At 47.1% G+C, this 24,992-nt stretch overlaps 1 protein-coding gene across 1 annotated transcript in view; it reads left to right on the forward strand.

Moving 5' to 3' along the window:
- Positions 1–24,992, forward strand: part of c8h8orf34 (chromosome 8 C8orf34 homolog) — a 62,903-nt gene that overhangs the window by 25,953 nt on the left and 11,958 nt on the right. Inside the window, exons 8-14 of the mRNA XM_084703679.1 lie at positions 4,455–4,590; positions 8,788–8,864; positions 9,057–9,130; positions 17,220–17,346; positions 21,037–21,533; positions 23,127–23,223; positions 24,975–24,992. The exon at positions 24,975–24,992 is cut by the window's right edge and continues 24 nt beyond it. Coding sequence (XP_084559805.1) covers positions 4,455–4,590; positions 8,788–8,864; positions 9,057–9,130; positions 17,220–17,346; positions 21,037–21,533; positions 23,127–23,223; positions 24,975–24,992 — 1,026 coding nt within the window. The remainder of the gene's footprint in view (positions 1–4,454; positions 4,591–8,787; positions 8,865–9,056; positions 9,131–17,219; positions 17,347–21,036; positions 21,534–23,126; positions 23,224–24,974) is intronic.

A 24,992-nucleotide genomic window follows, 5' to 3' on the forward strand; every position in this document is an offset into this window, starting at 1 on the left:
GGGTAGGGTCTCCACATAGCGGAGGTTCAGCCTACTGTCAAACACATGATGCACGCCTCGCCCCGCCCCGCCTCGCCCCGCCCCGCCCCGCCTCGCCGCATCCCACTCTTCTGCTGGCTCCAGCACTGGTACTCTGGTGAGACAAGCAGATTCAAGCCCATATAAAATACAAATATGTCCAAGAACACACTCATGCACACACCCCTCACAAACACACATACACCCCAGTAACCGTCTTGTAGGACTAATTAGGATGAGCTCATTCAGCTTCTCTGTCCTGGCTGTGGCAGGGTCCATAGAGACAGAAAGAGAGAGAGGGAGAAACAGAGAGACAGAGAGAGAGAGAGAGAGAGAGAGAGAGAGAGAGAGAGAGAGAGAGAGAGAGAGAGAGAGAGAGAGAGAGAGAGAGAGAGAGAGAGAGAGAGAGAGAGAGAGAGAGAGAGAGAGAGAGAGAGAGAGAGAGAGAGAGAGAGAGAGAGAGAGAGAGACTAGCCCCCAATGTCCCTCATGGTCATGGAAACCAGAACACAATAAAGGTGTAGCCTCCATCTACTAAAGCTTCCACCAGAGAGAGAGAGAGAGAGAGAGAGAGAGAGAGAGAGAGAGAGAGACTCGGGGGCTCAGATGATGGGATTGGTCAGCTTTCTCCCCCTGGCTGTCAGTCTGCTGGTGAGCTAAAGTCTAATTCCATAGATAGCGGCTTGGAGGGTGAGGCCGCTGTCTTTAGCACGCCATAATTTCATGCTCAGCTTGGTTTATTTGGCGTAACGGCTCTTTGTGATAGGATCTGGTCATCTAGCCTTGTGCCTCCCCGCTAAGCTTCCTGTTTGTTTACCTGCATGTTTCTGAGATGAGATACGGTATACCTTTCTCTCTTTGTCTCTCTATCTCTGCTAATCTCCTCGTCTCTGCTTCTCGTTCTCTTTTTCTCTCCAGACAGAGCGAGAGGTATCTCTTTCTTTGTGTCTTTTACTCTTGACCTGAAGTAAATGAGGAGGGGAGGAAGGAAGGAAACCTGATGTAAAAGTCTGAAAATGATTCACAGACTGATTAGTGTTTTGAGCAGGGCGGAAGTTTGTCTGAGTAATGTGGTTCCTAAACGTGCACAGCATCAGGACTTACGGCACCCAAAGAAATATGAGAAATAAACACCCAAGTGACGAGTCTCACACCTCACAGAAACCCAACCAGGGGTCCTCCATCCTCCAGCCCAAGAGAGGGATGAAAGGAGGGAGGAAGAGACTCAAAGAGGAATAGAGAGTTTGAAGAACAGGGGTGGGAGGAGCTGGGCTGAACTTGAGCCATTCCCACGACCGGTAAACGCTCAACCTGGCCCTGACCCCCTACCCCTCCTCCTCTCCCTTCTCTCCCCCAACCCCCGTTTCTCTGTACTCATGAATAGGACATCTAATATGACCACGCTTAAGGCCATTACATTACAGAAGCACAGGCTTTCCCAGTCACACTCCACTCACACATCAGCCCATGGGCTGTCCCTAACCCAAACAGTCACTTGTGCTGTTGCACATCAAGGTCACCAGGCTCCGCAGGGCCAAGCATATTAGTCACACATTTTCAGGGGAATTACTTTCAATGGAGCTGGTACAGTATAGTATTCATGTTGCTTTAGTTTTGGTATATCTGAGACTTTTATTTTGAAAACTTGGAGGAGCACCTGGGTGTGCCGAACAAAGAAGCATCAGTTGGTTGACACATTTTGCACTACCATTGTTAGGAACTCACCATACATACATACAACCATCTTCCTTTACGTCAACTTTAAAATTAAGTAGGAGGAGGAAATACAGGTTGGACGAGAGACAGATAAGAGGAGAGACAGACATGCGAGGAGAGACAGACAGGTAAGAGGAGAGACAGACAGGTAAGAGGAGAGACAGACATGTGAGAGGAGAGACAGACAGGTAAGAGGGGAGACAGACAGGTAAGAGGAGAGACAGACGTTTGAGAGGAGAAACAGACAGGTGAGAGGAGAGACAGACAGGTAAGAGGAGAGACAGACATGTGAGAGGAGAGACAGACAGGTAAGAGGAGAGACAGACAGGTAAGAGGAGAGACAGACGTTTGAGAGGAGAGACAGACAGGTAAGAGGAGAGACAGGCATGTGAGAGGAGAGACAGACAGGTAAGAGGAGAGACAGACGTTTGAGAGGAGAAACAGACAGGTAAGAGGAGAGACAGACGTTTGAGAGGAGAGACAGACATGTGAGAGGAGAGACAGAGAGGTAAGAGGAGAGACAGACATGTGAGAGGAGACACAGACGTTTGAGAGGAGAAACAGACGTTTGAGAGGAGAAACAGACAGGTGAGAGGAGAGACAGACATGTGAGAGGAGAGACAGACAGGTTTGAAGACAGACAGACTGGTTAGAGTGAAATTTATAGGAGGGTTTAGTGTGGGATCATGCTGACGTATAGAGAATGAATGGAATATAGATTAAGTGGATGGAGGAAAGGTAGGTGGATGAGTAGGGGATGGATGGAGGATGGATGGATGGATGGAGGATGGATGGATGGAGGATGGATGATGGATGGAAGAGAGCATTTTTTCACTGGATGAGGGTCTTTCCTCTAATCCTGGTGATTAGTCAGGAGTTCTCCTGTTTCAAGGTGCGAACCCTGTTTCTTTTTCCAACCTAAAGGTCAGTAATATGATGCTGGAGGGAAAAGAATCAGTGTGTGTTTTATGTGACTCAGTGTTTACCTCCGACACAGGTGCACACACACACACACACACACATACAGGCATCCACGCACACACACAGGCAGTGATAGGAATCATGTCCAGTAATTGAAACCTTGTTGTCAAATGTTTCAAATCCTTTGGAATGAACATAAACAAAAATTACAATACAAAGGGACTAATGTCGGAATAACAATTTGATCCAATCAAAAGTTCCAGACAACAACATGCTTGACGACAATATGACCAGAGCAAACATTGTGTTCCTTCTCACAACAGGGAAACTCCTACCACATGTTTTATCGCTCAAAGATGAGCTCAGAACCCAAAAGTTGTGACTGATTTGATTTCTCTCTTTAATCTTTATTCATATTTAACAAAACCATCATCTGTCCTGTGACAGAAAAACCTTGCAGCCAGACCTCCTTAAGCAGTCTCCCTCCTATCCTTTAACCTTGTTATCGAAGTCAGTGCTGTTTGCCATTATTGTGTTACTGCGTCCCTCTTGCTCGTGCTATACGTGCATCGTTTACTGTGCCTTCAAGCCCAAAATAAATGTCATGATACCTGATCATGTGATAGTGGTGTGTGTTTCTGGACGAGGGCCCAGTGTTGAACCTGGAAGAAGCATCGCGTGTACAGCACAGGTCCTCGGCCCCACCGGGAACAACAGCTGTATGTTTAAGCGAGAACAGAGAGACAGGGCCGGGGAGAGAGAGAGAGAGCAGGCAGAGAGAGAGAGAGAGAGAGAGAGAGAGAGAGAGAGAGGAGAGAGAGAGAGAGCAGGCAGAGAGAGAGAGAGAGAGAGAGAGAGAGAGAGAGAGAGAGAGAGAGAGAGAGAGAGAGAGAGAGAGAGAGAGAGAGAGAGAGAGAGAGAGAGAGAGAGAGAGAGAGAGAGAGAGAGAGAGAGAGAGAGAGAGAGAGAGAGAGAGAGAGAGAGAGAGAGAGAGAGAGAGAGAGAGAGAGACAGAGAGAGAGAGAGAGAGAGAGAGAGAGAGAGAGAGAGCAGGCAGAGAGAGTTTTGAGCAAGTGAGAGAAAAGGGGGGGGGGTTATGGGAGGTGGTGTTAAAATGCAGTCGAGCGAGAGAGAATGAGTGAGAAAGAAGGGGAGGAGGGGGATGATATAAAGAGAAAAAGAGAGGGATGACAGAGAGAGAGAGAGAGAGAGAGAGGGAATGTTCTCTCTGATCCTGGGGATGGCTGCCAGCTCTTGGGTCTGGTGCGCCCTGCACCTGTTAGCACTAAGACTGGAGGTTTAGGAGCGAGAAGTGTGTGTGTGTGCACAGCACTTGCATGTGTGTAAGAACGTTTTGTCTATGTTTGCGCGCGCGCGCGTGTGTGTGTGTGTAAGAAGGATGACATTGGCGTGTGTGGTGCTTATGGAGCTCTTTAAGAGCCAGGGCAGAGAAGAGTGAAGAGGAGAGATAGGATTCACCCTCACTGGGACACAGGGAGAGATCACAGACAGCCACATCTCTTCTCCTTCCCTCCCTCCCCATGTCTTCATCCTCCGCTCTGGCTCTGCTTCCCCCCCCCCCTCTCTCACTCGTCTTCAAAATGGCCGCCCCGGCCGTCAGCGCCGCTGTTGACGCTTGGTGTCGGTGATTAATGACTGTCTTGTTCTGTACTCTTTGTTCCTCCCCACTCTTCTCCTCCCCTCCCCTCCCCTCTCTCTCTCTCTCTCTCTCTCTCTCTCTCTCTCTCTCTCTCTCTCTCTCTGTATCTCTCTCCTCCCTGTTCTCCCTGCCTCCTCAGAGGACCTGGATGACTTGAGGATGGAGGGGGTGACGGGCCTGGCTCCGTCAGGCAGTAAGTTCAGCCAGGGACGCAGCTCCTACTGCCCGGAGCCCCAGGCCAAGGTCACGCTCAACATCTGCTCCAGGTGTGCCAGGTAAATGCTTACCCCTTCCCTTTCATCTGTCTCTTTCTCTCTCTGTTTAGACCGTTTTGCTCTCCTTTACGTCTTCTGTTGTTTCATTAATGTCCACCTTCCTTCCTTCCTTCCTTCTGTTGCCCCTCCAGTCCTCCAGTGCGTCTCTCCCTCCTTCCTGCTCTCCTTGGCATCCTCCCGTCTCTCAGCCCAGTATCCACCTCCATCTGCAGTCTGCATACCTCCAGTATACCATCCACAATATCACATCTTAAGTGCATTCCAAAACTGTTTGTTTTCACAAAGCATCCCAGGAGTGATAGCAGTCTTCACGACCGCCGCCTTTTCTCTCTCTTTATCGCTGTCTTTTCTTTCACTGCACTGCTTCTTTTCTCTCCCGACACATTTCCTGTTCCTCTGATCCGTGGCACAATGTTGCGTTCAGATATCCTGGTGTGGAGCACGATGGGCAGGCATGGGCACGACTTCGCCCGCTGATGCCAGGGCCAGATAAGAGGGTATCGCTGGGCCACAGACGACACAAGCACGTCTGCCTGCATGCCCGCTCCGCTCCCCTCAGGCCTGGCATCTGTTTTTTTTTTTTTTGTGGCCTTTCATTCATTCAGTCTATCAGCATTGTGATATGCACATACTGTACCGATAGTTGCGTGGGTTCGCAGGATCCTGGATGGTATCTGTTAGGGTTTTAGTTTATCTATCTGGATGTTTAAACCCAATGGTTTATATCTGAGGCTTATCGCTGGTTTGTGGAGGGCAGCAGTATTGCTGTAGCTGGATTTTGGGCTGGGTCTTAGTGCTGTGAAGTGTCTCTCTCAGAGAAAGATCAAGACATCTTCTGCCTCTCCTGCCTCTGCTGCCTCTGCTGCCTCTCTTGCCTCTCTCTGCTTCTCCTGCCACTCTCTGCCTTTTATACCTCTCCTGCCTCTTCTGCTTCTTCTGCCTCTCCTGCCTCTCTCTGCCTCTCCTGCCTCTTTCTGTCTTTTCTACCTCTCCTGCCTCTGTTGCCTCTGCTGCCTCTTCTGCCTCTCCTGCCTTTCCTGCCTTTCCTGCCTCTCCTGTTCACGCCAAATTCCTTCTCCGTCCTCTTTAACCTAACCACCAAGTCGTCCCTCTGCTTCACTGGCGATCGAGCCCCAGCCTTTCAAACTGCTGTTTGGTGAGGGGACACATCACTGCTCTGGACAAACTTTGGACTTATGTGGAAAGCATGGCCTCTATTATATGGGTGTTATTCAAACACACACACACACACACACACACACACATACAAGCAGATAAAGGCATTCTCACACACACGCCACACACGCCATACAAACCCACAAACACGCACCCCCCCCCCCCTTCCCCCCCCACACACACACAGAGCAAGTGTCCAGGCCCAGCCTGGTCCTCTCCACAGATGGAGGCCTTCAGGGTGGCAGGGTTTAGGGGGTGTCTTGTGGGGAGAGCAGGGGGAGGAGGGGGGGGGAGTGGGGAGGGGTGAGGGGTGAGGGGGGAGGGGGGAGGGGGGAGGGGGGAGGGGGGAGGGGGGAGGGGGGAGAGCAGGGGGAAGGGGGGGGAGGCAGATTTGATGGGCTTTCTGGGAATCCCATTGAGGCGGTGTGTTAAAACACACACTGTAAAACCTTTGTTGAAGCAGACTCTGTCTGTCCATGCTGCTTGACCTCTGACCTCTGACCTCTGCCTTTACAGTCATCCCTTCACCGGCATGTCTGCAGGACACACGCTGTCCTCATGCACATACCGCTGTGGTGTGTGTGTGTGTGTGTCAGGGGGGAGACCTGGGGTGACTGGGTCTTTGTGTGACAGAGAGCTTCTCTCCTGGAATTAGAGGGTTCGACAGACATTCCTCACATCCCCTTCCCCACTCAGACAAACACACAGGATTTCCTATTGTGGATGAACTGTCACCGGACCGATACCAAACTAAACCATGGGCTGTACTGCTGTGAACTTGTTCTGATCAAAAGATGTTCGGATGTGTAGTTGCTAGACGTAAGAATGAGGACGGAACTGGATCTAGCGATAGAAATGGGACCAAGCCACCGTGTTGTCCCCCTCATCGTCACAGAGTAGATGACGTTCGAATTCACACCTGCACCACGGAGGTGACAAATCTCTGTTCCCCCTGCGAGGGTGTTTATTCATTTACAGCCTCCCCTGCCTCAATCCTGTGGGCCCAGAGCTGTGTGTGTGTGTGCGTGTGTGTGTGTGTGTGTGTGTGTGTGGGGGGGGGGGGGGTACAGCCTTATGTTGCAACCCCATCACCCACACCCACAGTTTGGGGAGGTGTGATCCAGAAACATCTGTTCACTCCCAGGGCATGGAGGGGAATGAATGCATGGGCGCTGAGGGGTTGGGTTTGTCATGTTTGGTGCTGTATTGCAGTCACACTTCCTCACAGCACATGGTCCTCTGTGATCAGCCGTAGCTGCCGGACCTTTGGTGTTTGTTCTCAGGAGACGAGTTCATCTTACGCTCTTCATGTGGTGAGGTGAAAGCCTTCAGATGTTGCTGTGGAGGCGTTGTGTCGAGAGAGGCCAGACCGTGTCATCCCACCAACCTAGAAATAGTGGGTCTCTGTCTTTTTGTGGTGTACATGCTTTAATGTGCGTGTGTGTGTGTGTGTGTGTGCATATTCTGCTCGTATTTGTGTGTTGAGGGCAGGAAAAGGCCTGTTTCCCCCGGACGTCGCTGCCAGCTTGTGTGAAGTGTGAAGTGTTGTGTAGCGTCCGTGCTGCGGGCATGTCTCTGTCTCCCTTCCAGAGCTGTGGTTAGCCTCACCCTTCACCTCCCGTCTTTATAGACCCCCGTTGGTTCCCTTAACGGCCCTGTGCTCCGGCCGCAAAAACCTCCACAGCAAACACATCCCAGACACCAACCCAGGACTTGTCCCTTCTGTCTACCCAGCCTGGAGGGCCCGTCGGCCAGCCCCACAAGCAGAGCAGAGCCCCTCTCCCATCCACCAGACCTCCAGGCCTCATTATATTAATTGTTTTCATACATGGAATGCAGTGGGGGGGAATGGTGGTGAGTAGGGACTCGATGCTGATTGGATGCAGGGATTTTCTAAGGGTCACTGGCTCTGGTCTTTATTCAGTGGGGTCTTGCTGACGACGTTGAAAAGCACCACTTTGGTTTTAGATTTGTCATGTAGGTATGTGATGGTAAGGGAACACAACCCCCCCCCCCCCTTCATTACACAACACGGATGGATATTCCTTTGTCTTTGGTTGACGGTTATGCTCTTGACATGGAAAAATCACAAAGCTATATTCACAACTGGAGTAGTATCGACTTACACAGGATACGTAGTAGGATTTACAGTCTTTAAATATATACTATTGAAAAATGAATTCTGCTGATGCACTAAGTATGTGCAGTATGCAAGTCCGTTTGTCGGCAAGGAAAGCGCAGAGAAAATGCTGTGTGACCTCACCATCTACTGACCGCGAAATGGACGACAGATTGCTAGTTTGCATTCCAGTTAAAGAAAGCGTTTCGATAACAGTTTGTCTTTCGCCCACAGTGTACTGTCCCATCTCTGAGAGCCCTAAATCCTTTAACAGCACAAAAGGAGACTGTCAAATCGTTCCCAACAAGCTCCCCTTTCTCCCCAAGGCAGATAGTTCTGGAAGGACCATGAGGGTTTGGAACTGAGGACGATGCATAATCGTTCCGATTGTGGACCATTGGAATCTGCAGGGTAATGTTCTCATATAGCAGTTGGCAGGATTATCTGCATCCTTGTCTAATCCCTAAAACTAAGGTCAGTGGCGTTTCATCAGGGTATTTGCTGTAGATTTCATTCTCTTGATGTTCTGGATTTTATATCACTTCTGAGGATCTGGTGGTGAGGGCTTCTCTGCCAATCAGATTCCATCTGACCGTGGTTCCGGATGCTGTGATAGGCTGCACATCTCTAAGCTGTCCCCTATGTTACCATCTGCATACCTTTCCTGGGTCACATGACTTTTGCCTCAGGTTGTGTAAGAGGGAGGGACACAACCCTGCCTCTTCTCACGTTCACGTCACACACTTGCACCACATATACAGACTGGACTCTTTAAACCATGGAAAAATACAGAGCTTTAATTCTAGTTTGGGGTGAAACCAGTGGATAAACAACAGTTTGGGTTCCACCACTGCCCCTGTATGTGTGGAGGTTGATGTGCGCTGTTGTTTCCTCTGTTCCAGGCTTCAGGGGGACAGTCTGACAGACGGAAGGCCTGAAGAAGCAGTCAAACCGCTGAGCGCTGTGCCGGACGTCTCCTGTGAGTACTGCTGAATCTGCTCTGTCACCGCTGGCTCAACAGCTTCCACTCTCCAGCACATATTTCATGCAAGATGTAATATTAACAGAATCTTTCAGGGTTGAGCATGTGATACTCCTCTGTGTGCTTAAGTGTGTTTAAGTGTGCCAATATCTGCCTTACGTGTGTGTGTTTGTGCACCATCTGGAGCAGGTCCATTGCCTGGGGTGGAGACCACAATAGGACGAGAGCAGGAATGTGAGAGCGCGTCTCAGGTGTCGGGCCCTGTGAGTGTCCTCCCTCCCTCCCTCCCTCCCTCCCTCCCTCCCTCCCTCCCTCCCTCCCTCCCTCCCTCCCTCCCTCCCTCCCTCCCTCCCTCCCTCCCTCCCTCCCTCCCTCCCTCCCTCCCTCCCTCCCTCCCTCCCTCCCTCCCTCCCTCCCTCCCTCCCTCCCTCCCTCCCTCCCTCCCTCCATCCCTCCATCCGTCACCAAACAACCCGGATCACTTTACCCCTCATCAGTTACCATGCCCCCGCTGCCCCTCCAGATCCTTTGTTTGAGAGAGGGTGAAAACCGCCTCAATCATCCAGCCATTAGGACAGTCCTGAGCTGAAACGATCCTTCTTTACAGAGCATTCCCGTTTACACAATGACGGAGACAGTTGAACAAAGTGATACACCTAATTAGGGATCTCCTGGCATCGTTTTGCAAACCTCTCCAGGCCACTTGTGGACTCTATGAATAGAATATTCCCCATTGCTATTTCTCACAGGGCTACGTTCGAATTTCGATACACCTCGACCGCGTATTCAGAGTTTAGAGAAATGCACACGGCATTGTTCCGTGGGCGTGTAGCGTGCTAACTCCCCTGTGTGACAGGGGCCACGGCCCCGCTGTTGTATTGAAGTAGCCTATAGGGCCTTTCCTCCAAGCAGACATCACAGGCAGGCCTGCGCTGGGGCACCACAGACACTCACATGCTGCTAATAAAGGACCTCGACGGAGACGGCGATACCTTTGTTTAATTATCCAAACCAAGTGTTGGAAAAGCTTTTTACGGCTCTTTTACGGAAGAAAAAAGGGGGTTTGGAGCCGCCGCCGCCGCCGTCGCCACTCTCAGTGTGCGTACCAGATGGAAGGAGACTCCAGACTCGCTGGCAGCAGGGACCCTGCTAAATCCACACCTCCATCCAGTAGTATGTGGGATTAAGCAGCCCTCAAATCATAAGGCTAGAGAGATGTCTCTGAGCGGGTGGAAGGGAGTCTGTTTGTTCGTCAAACCTGGCAACCCCGTCACCAGTTTTCATTGCGTAAGTTTGATCCTTGGATTGCGTCAGGCCATGAACCCAGTGAGACCCTCCAGAGAGACGTGTTTCTCCTCTGTGAAATACAGCAGCTCTCAGCCAGCCCTCTATATCCTACTGCCCAGGCTGACAGCAGACCCACTCACACACACTAACCAAGAGGCCCTCTTGAGACAGACCACATTTACTACTGTAAACAGTCTCCAGGTCTCAGAACCACACACACACACACACACCTACACACACACACACACACACACACACACACACACACCTACACACACACCTACACACACACACACACACAGTCTCCATACAGTAGGTTAAACACTCTCTGGCAGTTTTAAGAGCCCAATTTTGTAATGTATCCCATCTGGAAAAGGCAGTTTGAACGTCTTCTGTCACCTATTGCAGTGTTACAAAGCTCAATGTGGTTGCTTTTTCTTTAATTGCTTGTTTTGGGTGATTTTTGAAAGGCTAATGTAATTTGTCTTTCCTAAAAGCTTGTTAGCTTAACAGCTCCTGCAGGGGGGGTTGGGACCTGAGGTTCTGAATGGGACAGAATTGGAAAACAAAGTGCAACGCTTTTATGAGATGAGTCACTTCTTGGGACAAACAATGGTTGACCTCATACAAAAACTGTACACTTTCACGCTTTGATGCAAATGACCACAGTTCAGTCCACCCTGGCTGCTGCAGCTGTCCAGGGCACACAGCAATAGACGTCTGTGTTGTTGGTAATGGATGGACGAAAGCTAACGCCAATGGTTGCACAGAAGTAAAGTAACAACTACTTCAACTTTACTGGCACCATGCCCCGATACAGTTTTAAGTATGGAAACTAGAATCACAAAAAAAAATGAAAAATATATAAAAAAAATAACAGAGAGGTTGTTTTCTGTCCGCAATCCCCTTCATAGTGGCTCCTTGTCCTCATGTAAAGGATGTCTTAGTGTATATCGCTTAAGCAAGGAGCAGTAAAACTATAGGGATGCTGGAAAAGTTACCACCGTTAATGTTTGTCATTAGTTCAGCGACTGCTGTGTCTGTGCTAGCCTCTTTAGGTGATAATTGGCTAATAAAGACAGATATGTTCTGAAAGCAATAGCTGGAGTCATTTCCTCAGAATGTTTTTCTTAGTTTCCTCTATAAGCAGTTATATGATTAAATGTTTTAATCAAACCCTCCCCTATTCCCTTTGTCAGGGTGTTAGCAGTCATAAAAGGCAAGGGGAAAATTGTTCTTTTTTAAATAATTTAAATAAGATAATTAGTGTGACGCAATGTAACAGTGTATGATTTGGGGCACTGTTGTCATGGTTTGATTTATATTTCCATAGCAACTTGTCTGGGTTTCAGCAGAGATGTTGCAGGGGCCTCTCTCTCTCTCTCTCTCTCTCTCTGTCTCTCTCTCTCTCTCTCTCTCTCTCTCTCTCTCTGTCTCTCTCTGTCTCTCTCTGTCTCTCTCTCTCTCTCTCTCTCTCTCTCTCTCTGTCTCTCTCTGTCTCTCTCTGTCTCTCTGTCTCTCTCTCTCTCTCTCTCCAGACTGTGCACAGTCCCTTCCCCACTTCTCTGATCTCTGGGTAGACTGGTCCCACACCACCACGGATAGACAAGCATGATAATCACCAGACCAGATCTCAGTGATGTACCATGTAGGTGACCCAAAGACTGCTTGAATCTTGCAAAGGTTTGTCTCCTCAGGGCTTCCAGACCTTCCGTATTAGTGGGTTCCTTTAATGTGGCTTCAGTGTGTGCTCGACTCCGAATCATTGTCTTAAAACAGAAAGAGAACTTGAAGGAAAGCTTCACTGAAATACCAAAGGAGCTCCTGGGACAGGCCTTGCCTTGTCTTAGTTAGACTGTCTCCAGCCAGCCTTGTGTGCTCTCTGAGACTAGCTAACTAAACACACACATTTCTGTTGAAGGGGTACATGACAGATGATAAAAGGTGAATCCTTCTGCCTGTTGACCTCTCCCACCTCCCCTTCAGAGCCTCCACAATCCCTTGCATCCCTCTCCCAGTGACCTCACCTCCTCCCTGGGCCCATTCCGGCCAGAGCTGCCCTCTCTGTCACCTCCACTGTGGCTGGTGGCGTGATGTTGATCATGACCAAACAATAACATGCGTGTGTCGTTGACACGCTCTTCCTCGACATCACTGCCGACCAGAACAGAACAGAACTGTTGTTACAAAGTCACCATCAGTCAGGAATTTTAACTAAGGCTTTCTTTAAATGGAGCTGAAACCCAAGCTTTTTTTTTTTATGTGCAAAGCCTCATACAAACAAAAGCAAATAACTCACCTTCAGTGGACCCAAAAAGCAAAGCGCTGGGAAAATAGAGCTTTGCTGCAATGGCTTTGACAGCTCCTCTAAATATAGCAACTCATTCAGCTTTAAGAGAAAAAGTCTGTTTGTTAGCAATTGATGGCTCATAAATGCATGCAGAGTTGCACCCGCTAGCACCCCATAGTCTTGATGCTGACTCTTTGAACTTTCACGTGCATTTCCCTTCGACTTCTTTATAACGAGCTACATCGAATCTGCATTGCCACAGTTCTGCCCTCTTTGAACAGTCTTTGGCTCTCTGGGATGTTATCAGTGCTGAAGACCGTATTGATTAGAATGGTTTTCATTTCCATTTCAAAGTGCATGACCGTAGGCACTGCTCATTCATGTGCTTTGCCACAAAATATGTCTAAAGTTTATTTGAACTTTCAAAACGTTGAACTTCTGATGTTTTCCCCCTTGCAAGCGAGCCTTTCCCTGTAGTGTGACATGCAGATGCAGGCTGTTGCTGTACCTCTCCAGATATGTGGTTCAACATTCAACACAGACAGTGTGTCATAGAATCTAGCTTTGTACTGCTTCAAGAGGGAGGCTTGAAGAAGAGGTTGTGGTAATTGTGTTATTGTGTGTGTGTGTGTGTGTGTTTGCGAGCGTGTGCCTGGGAGCGCTCTGTACAGGCCATTAGGTGAACTGTTCCGCCCTGAGCCAAGGCAACAGGAACTCATTAAGTCTGGGGTTGCAGCTAACATCCTCCTGAGGCAAGGCTAGCGACAGGATGAGAGTGGGCGACCAGGAAACCATCACTTCAGCCAATTCATACTTTTTCAATTTGAATCTGTTCAATTGCCAGTTCCTTTTTGGATTATTGATTCAGAATCAATCCATGGATAAATGGATTTCTTGTCCTTGGCTGTGCATCTTGTAAAAAATTATTGGAAAAGTTGTTAAAGTTGTCCCAAAAGTCACACAAAACGCCACTTTTACTGAGAAAATGATGTTATTGCAAATACCCTTTAAAAGATTTTACACAACATCCTCTTACACCAAACAAGTAGAAAATGAACCAGATGTGTGGCTAGCTGGGTTTCATATGTACGAGCAATAACTCAGATATTTTTTTGCAGCAAGCTGTCTAAAAACTGAAAGACACGCTAACTTAAAATTATACTGGACTTCTTTCTCCTCTCCCTTGCTTCTCACTCTTTCTTTCTTTCTTTCTTTCTTTCATTCTTTCTCTCCCTCCCTCTTTCTTTCTTTCTTTCTTTCTCTCTCTTTCTTTCTCCCCCTCTCCACATCTCTCTCTCTCCCTCCCTACATCTCCCTCTGTCTCTGACTTTCTCCATTCTCTGTCCACATCCCTCCGTTCATCTCCTTCACTTCCCCTTGTCCTGAAAACAAACCGCTCTCCTCTTTTCATTGTTTTGAGAAAGCTTGCCTGAGACCTCAGTTCCACGTTGCACCAGGCAACTGTTTCTTTTACTGTAATCAACCATAGATTTATAAGAAAGATCCGAGTAATGTTTTTTGAAAAAGTCTTTCAGAGCCTTTCAGAGACTCTGTAAGGCCAAATTAATGGCAGGCGAGATTCACCTGAGAATACATGGAAATGATATTCAGATATGCGACTTTTCCGGTTTCTGCCAGGGTGGAGAAGCTGGCTTGGTGCAGGTTCACCAGGTCACTACAGGCCACCACATGAGAGCCTGGATGTGCTGGACGTCCTCTGGCTTCTATCCATCCCTGCTGCCCCGCACCATAACTGAGGCCAATGAGAACCTGGCCTTACAGCCCTGATCATGTCAGCCACACAGGAGAGTGGGCTGGGACACACTTTGGTTTGTGGTCCCTGTTCCTGTTGACCACACACGCATAGCAGCACACATGTACACCGTAAAAGATTCAATCTGGACTCCACATCTTGATCTCGTGCTCTCTCAAAACATGGATTCAATTTTGTGAGAAATGAGATCCATGTTTGTTCGTTGGACAGAAGCATCACTACGTTTTTTTCTCCCGTTTTTTTTCTCTTCTTCTTCCTTCTCCTTTTACTCTTCCAGACCAGGTTTGGGGTTTGCAGTGATGGGAGTGGAACTATCCAAGTGACATCAACATTCTCATAACTCATTACAAAATTATAAGAGGTTTATTTCCAAGATGGAAACCCAGTCCTTTTTAAAGTTTTTCCTTCAGTGTAGCTAGAGGGATTGAAACACATTCATCCATGCGTCCCGAACAAAGGAAACACAAACTCTTTGACTCATTTGGTTTTAGGTCTAAACACATACATCATTATCTATAAACACAAAGGCTGGTTCAAACCGCTCTTAGATGATGAACAAAAGCACATTTCCCCATGCACTTACCCCATCTCCTTAAGTTTCTTGTAGTTAGGAACTTTTGGAAGGGGGCTGCATTGTATTGTACTTATGCTTTTCTGCTATGTTCAAATAATGATGATTTACACCCCCAAAACAAACTGTTGTTTCCCCTAGACAAGCTCACTCATTCCAAGTATTATTAATGTACAGACCTTTTACAGTTTTCAATTTCATGAATGAACAGTCCATGAATGGACTGCGAGAAGGATTTATCAAAGTCTAGTTAGCACCGAGTATTAAGCAGTCTGTATAGTCTGACAAGGCCAACACAAGTGTCCCTCCCTTCCGCTCTAGGGCTAATCCAAGGACAGAGGCCTGTTTGAATGTTTGAATTCCAGCCTTGTCACAAGCCAGAGACATGAGTTCATACTGAGGAGCACCAGGTGTCTCTCTGAAATACTAACGTGTTAGAAAACCCCATGCGTTTCTCTGCTTCACATGTTCCTCATTGAGGATCTATACCTCAGACTGAATATTTATACCTCAGACTGAATATATATATACCTCGAGACTGAATATACATACCTCAGACTGAAGATCTATACCTCAGACTGAAGATCTATACCTCAGACTGAAGATCTATACCTCAGACTGAAGATATATACCTTAGACTGAAGATCTTTATCTTAGACTGAAGATCACAAACAGGATGGAGGTTCAGCACATGGTCCTCACAGTAGGACAGCAACGTATTCAAAGTTGAATCTGTACTCTTAACTCGACTGTTTACTTTATGATGCTATCTTGTTAGGTGAATTGTTTGCAGGCTTGAGTACATCCTGTGTCTCTTGTTCTCAGTATTCTGCCCTTATTCGCTGACGGGAGGCAGCCTACAGTCTCTAGTGTCCAGGATATGGTCCTCATTACATATATGTCTGTTTGCCTGTCATTCAGTCCAGCTGTCTGTCCATCCATTCGTCTGTCTGCAACCATTGTCTGTCTCTCTGTCTGTCTGTCTGTCTGTTGTGGAGTGGTTCAGATGTTCCAGACCAGTGGGATTGAAGAACATCTGAGAGGTGTACAAACCTGGTGTCCATTCGTCTTGTCGTGGGAGCTGTTAGGAACATGTGATGTCATCCTGCTGGACTGGGTACACCACTAGAGAGGGGGAGAGAGCAATGACAGAGAGACAGAGAGAAGGAAGAGCTGGAGAGAGAGAGAGAGCGAGAGAAAGAGAGATAGTTAGATAGAGAGAGAGAAAGAGAGAGAGAGAGAGAGAGAGAGAGAGAGAGAGAGAGAGAGAGAGAGAGAGGATCACTAGCAATGTTTCACTCACCCTGCCTGCTGGTTTAAAAAGGCTGTAATTACTGATGGGCTGTGGTCACACCACCACAAAACGCCTCATGTCGCTAACAGGCGGTAGGACCGACTCGAGAGTCCTTGAGAATCACGTCCTGCCATTTATCCGTGGCCAGCCAGCCAGCTCAGTTGTTTTTCACCATTCCATTACTATGCGGGCATGTTTTTAGAGCACTCCGAACGCGGGGCCCAAAAATGAACAGGATTTATCCCCTGGATAGTCTATAAATGTAGCTGTGAGGTTGTCTGTCTATCATCAGATATCCGCTTCAGACACGCTCGATCCGGCGAAGCTAAGCATATCAAATGATGTCACAGCTGGCATTAATAGCACAGTATTTTATGCAGGGTTAACTAAGATAAAGTTGCAGGGTTTGTGGCACAGTGACTGAATTTCTCACCTGTGCAACACGCTCACACGCATGCATGTTCCACCGGCTTACCAAGATCATCTGACCGCTTGTTTGTGATCAAAGGGATAAAGAGGGGGATTAGGTGTACTCCAATTACAAAACCTGGCAACCCTTGTCTTTCTAACTGATGCCTTTCCAAATGATGTCTTATGCCAAAAATAGGTAGGGTGACCCTAGCTATTAAATAACCTGGCAACCATTAGTTCCACAGCCAGCTACACTCTTCATCCACAGTCTTTTCTTGGGAATTCCATAGTTTATATTTTGGTATCAAGCTATTATTTTGGTACACACTAAGAATACAAAATCCAGCCCAAGATGTCTGATTTATCGTTCGTTAACTGCCATAGTGGGATCGCTGTTGCCAGGCACCTTGCCAGCAGACTTGTGTTCAGAACTCCTGTAGATTTATTGATTGTTATTCAGAAATGTGTAGGACCACTACTGACGGACCAGGGTTGATGTTCACCCAAAGAGCTAGCTGCATACATCCACGGCCACTTTCATCTACTCTCGCTGTGGTTTCTCATGTTTTTCTAATGCCCATAAAAATAATAATTGCCTCTTGTTACACCAGATATGGGCGCAGACATTTTTCAGCAAGCCCCCTGATATTATATATAAACGTTTAATTGAAGGGTCTTTCTTCTAATGTGACTTTCTCTCTCTGTTTTTTCTCCCTGGTGACTAGCGTCAGGCAGTCTGGGAGACGGATGTGAAGGCTGTTAGGCGTGGGAGCTTCTCCAGCCAGACAGGACTGCTTCTGAGCGACTCCCTCTTCTCCAAGGAGCTGGAGAGCATGGGCAAACACCTCGCCGGTAGGCCACTGGCCATGTGGGTGTATGTGCCTGTGTGTGTGTGTGTGTGTGTCGTAGTAGTATGTAGTGGAACTGGGGTTGGGTTTATGTAGTGACAAACACTGCGGGTAACCCAGATCAAACAGGCTGCTTTTACATCCAGACACGGATAGACAGACACACACACACACACACACACGTTTTTTAACTTTTAGACCTTAAGTAAGAGAGAGAAAGAGAGAGGGACCCTGAGGAAAGAGTAAGTAGAAGACAGGGCCAAAAAACATACTTAGGGCCAGTGGAATTTGAATGGCTAATTAAAAAAACTGATCTTGTAAGTAAAGCATTTACAACGAAAGTAAACAATTACCTTTCGACTTGAGCTTTTATGAATTCAATGAGTCCAACATTGTAAAGTCATTAAGTAATGCGACGTCTAACGGCATACTGCAAACTGAGACATTTCGAAAGCAGTGGAGTCACTTTGCTCTGGTTTAATCCCTGTGGTCTTTGATAGACGTGATGTCTGGATGACTCAGAGAATGGTCGCCGCAGGGTTACGATCACGCGAAATTATTAATTTATTAGCCAGATCAAGGTTTTGAGAGTAGACCAAAGGCGATGTGGCAATGCACACTGTCAAATTCAAGACATGTGTCAACCAGTTGTTTGTTTACGCATGACTTCTCTCTCTACTCTTTCTCTCTCTCCTATCTCTCTCTCTTCTCTCCTCTCTGTATCTTTCCTCTTTCTCTCTCACTCTCCATATATCTCCTATGTATCGCTGCTCTCTCATCTTTGTATCTCTCTCTCTCTCCCTCTCTCCCTCCCTTCTGGATTTTGCCAGTTATGCCACGTACATCTCTGCATTCCAGACTTATATGAAGCACATTGGTCCCATTCAGCACAGCTATTATTGTCCTCCTGCACTGGTCCCAGCTGTTATGAACTTGTCTTGTCTCATCTGCTCATTCATTGGCATTGCATGGCCTGACTGTGTGCCTGCCCGCCTGTGTGCTAGCTAGTGAACAGAACCCCACACTGGTACTCTGAGGGCACAAAAGGAGGACTCTATGTTCGCAACACTTTTCGCCGTCCCCGCGGTTCTCAGATGGTATTGATTTGGAGTTGTTTTACGCCGAGTTGCTGTATATTCAAACAGAGAGCTCCCACTAGGCAGTTGAATTAGGCCGCTGAACGAGCTAATTCGCCCCCCTTTCATGCCTTTATTAGCTGCTAATGTTTTCCATGTTTTGGAGCCAAAGTTTCTCCTTTTATCTCATCTTCTTACCCTCAATTACGTGGTTGGACGAATTCTCCTAACTCCGTTTTACGATAAAAAAAGAAGGAGAATCTCCATTATTTCGTAATACACAAGGAAATGACCGATGAGCGACTTCTTGAAGATCCTGTTTGGTATGCTTTAATGAAATGGTCATGCACAAATGAATCTATTGTAAGCGGCTGTGTGTGTGTGTGTGTGTGTGTGTAGTGGGGGTAATTGTAACACTCTACGGTTCAAGACAATCTCCCCTCAGTTCTACATCATTTATCTCTGATCACAAGCCTACAATTTCAAGTTATTCGGGGAGCTTCCCCCCTTTGACTGCAGATCTAGTCCAGGCTGGAGATAAGTCGTTAACCGTCGCTTTCACGATGGAGCCGAGATCGGAGTCAGTCAAGATCGCGTGTGTTCTAAATGGTCATGTGGCGTTCTGTGGTCCTGTACTCTCACTAAGTGCTTCGCTTCTGATCAAAGAGTTTATAATAGATTAGATCTGGCTCTGTTTCTTTCTCCCTCAAAGCTCTCTCTCTCTTTCTCTCTCTCTCTCTCTCTTCTCTCTCTCTCTCTCTCTCTCTCTCTCTCTCTCTCTCTCTCTCTCTCTCTCTCTCTCTCTCTGGTTCTCCTCTCTCTCCTTCTCTGGTTCTCTCTCTCTCTCTCTCTCTCTCTCTCTCTCTCTCTCTCTCCTGTTTACTATCAGTCTCTCCTTTGCTCTTGGCCCTTTCAATCTTTCTAGTACTGTCGATGTTATTGCATATTATGGTCTGTAGAGGGACTATATGAAGTGAGCAGTGTAGCGTGCAGGGCTTCTCCCCTCCTCAGTGCGGTCCTGATATCGTGACAGAGGGAGGAGAATGTCATCTCACTTACAGTAAAAACAGAACTGGATCATCTCTCCCCCTATTTACGGAAAGGAAAATGATTTGCCTACCAAAGAATGCCATGTTTATCTTTTCATCAGTGTGAAATAACAACTTTATGGGGAGGAATTATTAATCAGAATATCCTGTTTACCATGGAGTACAACCCTGTGTGTCCAGTCATGGTAGAGCTGGTGTGGGTGGATAAGAACTGTAGACAGGGCAGGCATCATCCTTGAACAACCTCAAGTAATGTAAATAGCTGACTAACTAACTATCTAACACAACTATGACCTTTACAGTTTTTCCTCTTTCTCTAAACTAACGTTCTCATCCAAACACGATACACGCACAGGCCTAGATGGCCTTATCGTCTTTCCCCAAAATGATGCTCGTCGTTCAGTGCCAATAACACCCCACGCGGAACACCCCACGCGGAACCTGAAAATAAAGGCCAGAGTGCATACACATTGTATATTATCTTCTGTTGCCATAGAGAACAAACAAGTGTAGATCAGGGCTTGGAACAGCCCATGTATCCAGAATCACGCCGTGTACGTCAGACAGAACATGTGGACGAGGCTCAATATCTGCTCTGCTCCTTGCCACAAGGGACTGGCTTGACCTTTATACAATTAGGCTTGATTAACTACAGAAACTGCAATTTAATTATCCATGACACAGAATTAAATGCACGAGGTCCCGGAAGGACAGTACCCAAAACAATTTGAATCGTTTTTTTTTTTGCTGTATTTTGTACAGTTTGGTAGAGATGTTGAAAAGAAGGATGTTAATCGGCGAGGAGAACCATGTGTTTCACATTTTTCAGCATGGAAAAATGTTGCTTGTTTTGGATAAGGCAACATTTGGTCATAAACTGGGAAGTCAAGGTTTTTGAAATACATGTCATGCCTCTATGTGCTATTTATTTAATGTCACACGTACATGACTCCCCAGGAATAGTTAGTGGTGAGTCATTCCTCAAAATACCACTCTTGCATGATAACTCCCAGCTTGATTTGCCCAAATCCTTGGTGCCCAAGAGAGAAGAGAAACAGAAGAGGAGGGTTACAGATGTTCACATCACAAGTTGGCAGTTGAAATATTTTCCCAAACAAAACTGTTTTTGTAACTACCAATGGAGCAGGCAAATATAATTTTGTTTCTGATTTTCAGTGGAGCTCAATGTGAACATGTGGCTGTATTAATGTCAAGTAGGATCCCCCGCAATTTACAGAGTTTGTAAATATTGCCATCATTGACCAGTGAAAGGTCAAACATGAGAAAGAAAACAGTTTCTCTCCCCCTTCATGAAGACTGTGATGTGGGATGTTGTCTTAAACATGAATGAGCCCTGTCATGAGCAGGTTTTAGTATGAAGCGTAAACATACTTGGTACTAAGTACAAACATGGTGTGTGCATTTGGCACAAATCAGTTCATTGGACAAATGAAAGACTTCAACATGTCCATACAAGTCTGTGTTCCTTACACTGCATGTGTTGGCCTATCTACAGCTCCTTGGTGCTTAGCCCGTTCAGATCCCCCTCCTGTGTGTTTTCATCTCCAGAGGTGGAGAAGGACCTGGCCAAGCTGACCGAAGCTGGGAAACTGACCAGGAGTCCCAACAGCCCCCACAGCAGCCTGCTCCTGACCCCACTGTTCCACAGCCCACTGCCCAACGCCCTGCCTCTGCCCAGTCAGCTGGGCCAGTTCTCCAGGCCCCAGTCCCCTGGCCTCTCCTCCAAGCACAGCACCGCAGGCATCCCCCTGCTCAGCTCCAAACCCACTTCTCTGGCCATGGGGCGGACTCTCTCTCCCAGCAACCCTAGCAGCCGGACCCAGACGCCTCGGACCCCCAGCAGGCCGCTGACTCCCAACAGCCTGCTGACACGCTCTGCTGTGACCCCGGGTCACAAGGAGGTGACCTTCAGCAGGAGGTCACGGAGCCGTCCGGTGACGCCCACCAGCCAGCCCACCCGTCCCCGACCCCTGCTCACCCCGCCTGGGCTTAGCACCACTGACAGCCTGGGCAGGACCTCCAGCCTCAGGGCCTACCTGTCAGAGGTAAGAACCCTGCTCATCAAAGGGGGACCTAACATCGTCTCAGTACTGGGTTATTCAAGACAGGTGGGAGAACGATGAAAGGTTAAGGCCATTGTTTTAGGATGTCATCAAGGAAGTACTAATATGATGTTTCGGGTATTGAGGTCAGGTTTTGATATTTTAGCATTAAATTGTAAAACTGTAAAAAAAAACTGTGGTATTGTACAGTATAATGACCATAAAGCTTGGTTCAGAGAGTTGTACATCACCCTGAGTATATTGTCAGGCTTTTGTAAGGACTTCCTGAAGTTGGCAATAGAACGTGAGAGCTTTGACACAGATGAGGCACACACGTGCACATACCGTCGTGTGGGGTTTGGTGAGGAATGATGGCAGTCCCTACAGTAGAATGTCATCTCAATGTGGAAAGAAATGTGGCACAAAAGGAGAATTCGTCGATGCAATTTTTTTTTGTCTTCCTAGTTCCTTTTCATGGTCGACTTCACAGCCGCTGTGTTAAACATGAAACCCTTACATGAGGGCTTTATTGACGGCGGCCAAAAGTTCCGCTGTTGCTCTGTGTTTTTTTTGACAGTTGCCTCAGTTGATGCCTAGCAATATCATCAAAAACATAGGAGCTCTGATTCACATTTGATTGAGGCCACCTGGTCTCGTACTCTACAAGGAAAGAGAGAGACAGAGCAAGTGGAAGAAATACATAGACACTGAGAGAGAACTCCTGGACCTGTTTAAATAATAGAATATACAAGTAAGAAAGGATGTAACGGATTGTCTATGTCCTCCTCTTCCTGTGTTGTAACTCATCCCTGAGCTGTTGCTAAGATGCATGGTGGTGCCTTCTGGAATAGCGACTGGGAACCTTCCATCACCTTTTAACACTGAAAAATAAGAACACATAAAAGCTTTTAGCAGAGAACTCGGGGCAATTTATTTATTAAAGTTTGGCCCAGATGACAATACTCTGAGGTGTACTTCATTTGAAAGAAAATCAAAACAGCTGTTGAACTAATGGGTCTGCTGTATTTCTTTGGTTTCGAGTTCAGCAAGGGCTCCTCTGTCTTTTGGCTTGGACAGGTTTATCCTATCCATGGCCAAGTGCACCTTTACTTGTAATATCATCAGCGTCTGCAGTACCAGGGTGAACCAACATACTCTGGTTTGACCGCCAAGGCTTTTCGAAATGAGTTTTTGATATTGTGTTTAAACATTCCAGAATCTGAAGCTGCTAAATGACGAATTACAGCTGTTTTTCTCCCTGTTGAGATTCTGGCAAAATGTAGATATTTCGTTAAATACACGGATGAGCAAACAGACAGATAATTAAGACAGAATAGATTAATTTATATCGTATTTTTTCTTCTCACCATTTTTCTATTTGTTATACACAAAGCATAACATATAACCCCCCCTCTCCTACCCCCCCGCCCCCCCCCGCCTTCCCCTCTTTTCTCCTCCCCTCCTCTCCTCTCACCTCCTCTCCCCTCCTCTCCACTCCTCTCCTCCCGTCCCCTCCCTTCCCCTCCTCTCCTCCCGTCCCCTCCCCTCCGCTCCTCTCCTCTCACCTCCTCTCCCCTCCTCTCCTCTTCTCTCCAGGATGAGTTCTACCAACAGCTCCAGGCTATTAGACAACCCTGGATCATTCCCAGTGACACAGAGAGTGACATAATGGAACCCCCAGAACAAGACAAGTGTGAGTAGCTTCCATCACAATTCCCTTCCTGCTTCTGCCACCAAAAGACAGATTATGATCAACATATCCAATATCATTTCACACTTATTTCCACATTAGACGTATTCAAATCACTAGTCTGTGTGAGTGATTGTGTTAAGGATGGTCATCCGTCAAGGTAAAGAAGAGATTCCATCCGATACAAAGTAAGGGGTTGAGGCTATTTAGTAAGATTTCCTCTCTAAACATCGCTGAGGACATTTATTTTTGGTTAGAACAGTTTGATTGATATTGACGTCGATTGTAACTCATAAATTGTCTCATTAGAGGAGCTTGGCTGGGATATCTTGATCTGGCTTTGGACATGATATCACTTGGCCAGCCCTTCTTTAAAGCTTAAACTTCATAAATCACTCTAATGCATTTGGTAATATAGGTTGATACCTTCACTGTTGCCAAAAGAGAACCGTAGGAGTTTCCAACTCACTGAGGTCTAATGTCAAACTGATCCAATTCTTGCTCTCTTAACTTTTATGGTGAGAATTGTGCATAGCTCATCCTCTGAGGCGTTCGAGACGCTTGATTTCGACTCACCCCGGCTTGCTTCATTCGCTCTGTGCCGAGTATTGTAGCTGCAGTGCCGTGTAACGTCATAAATCAAGCAGTTTGTGTCTAGGACAATCTTAAGACATGTCTAGGACAATCTGTTGCTAATTAATGTACCAAGTGAGACAAAACTATGTATGTCCTTTTGGCATTTCGGCCTAGCTTTGCTCTTTCCCAGAACGAGTGGCAGAAATGTTTTCACATTAATTTAGCTCCATTTTTCTCAGGCAACAAAGAGTTCAGGATCAGCTGCTTACAGAATGGCTGAGGCACTTGGGAATCACACAGACAGCTTTTATGGAGCTAATGAAACAAGAATTCCAGTCAAACAAAACATTAAGCACGCACAAACGCTGCAATCAAATGGGAAACGTAAGCGCAAATGACAAGTCCCTCTTGAGGATGTGTGTTTTGCCAAATGACTATCTGGCAGAGCGAGGGGATGGATGTTGCTAATGGCCTTGGGGGGGGGCTGGTGGGGGTCAGTGCATGGCAACGATGTGTTTAGAAAAGACCGGAGCCATACACTGGAGGAGAGGAAACGAGGGATGGAAAAAGGGAGAAATAAAGAAAGAGGGGGAAAAAAGGAGGAGTGGAACCCAGAGGCCTTAAGATGTGACAAAGGACCGTTTGGCGTAAGGGAGGGATCATGTGGTGCTGTGTGTGTGTGTGTGTGTGTGTGTGTACGTACAGTACGTGTGTGTTTATGCGTGCCTACTTGGATGGCGGGCTCAGTGTGCTACTATGCCAGTGTGTGTGTCTATGCCGGCGCCAAGTCTATGGCGAAGGAGCTAAATAATGAAAAAAAGATCCATAGCTATTTCCTGTTATTCTAGAGACTTCCACTATGGGGTAACCGCACAAACCCCAAAGGAGATGAAACGACTTCGCTCCCCCACAACCATCCGTTGTTTTAATCTTAGCCTACTCAACCCTAATTAGCTTTCTTTATGAATGTAGTTAGCGTACACCTGCTAAAGTTTGAATGAGAATTAACACATATGCCGTTGCTTGGATCAGTTCAGTGAATGAATCATTTGTTTTGGTGTTGCCTATCATTTCCCAATCCCATTGGCTTCGTGACATATTACTGATGTAGTAGCACTGTGGCATACAGGTGTACCACTGAATCGACTGAACTGTTTGCCGTCTGTTTCAATTCACAGGTAGCGGAGTGAGGGATG

Source organism: Hypomesus nipponensis, chromosome 8 (genome assembly GCF_054491055.1).
Source record: "Hypomesus nipponensis isolate SF chromosome 8, ASM5449105v1, whole genome shotgun sequence".
Taxonomy (NCBI): Eukaryota; Metazoa; Chordata; class Actinopteri; order Osmeriformes; family Osmeridae; genus Hypomesus; species Hypomesus nipponensis.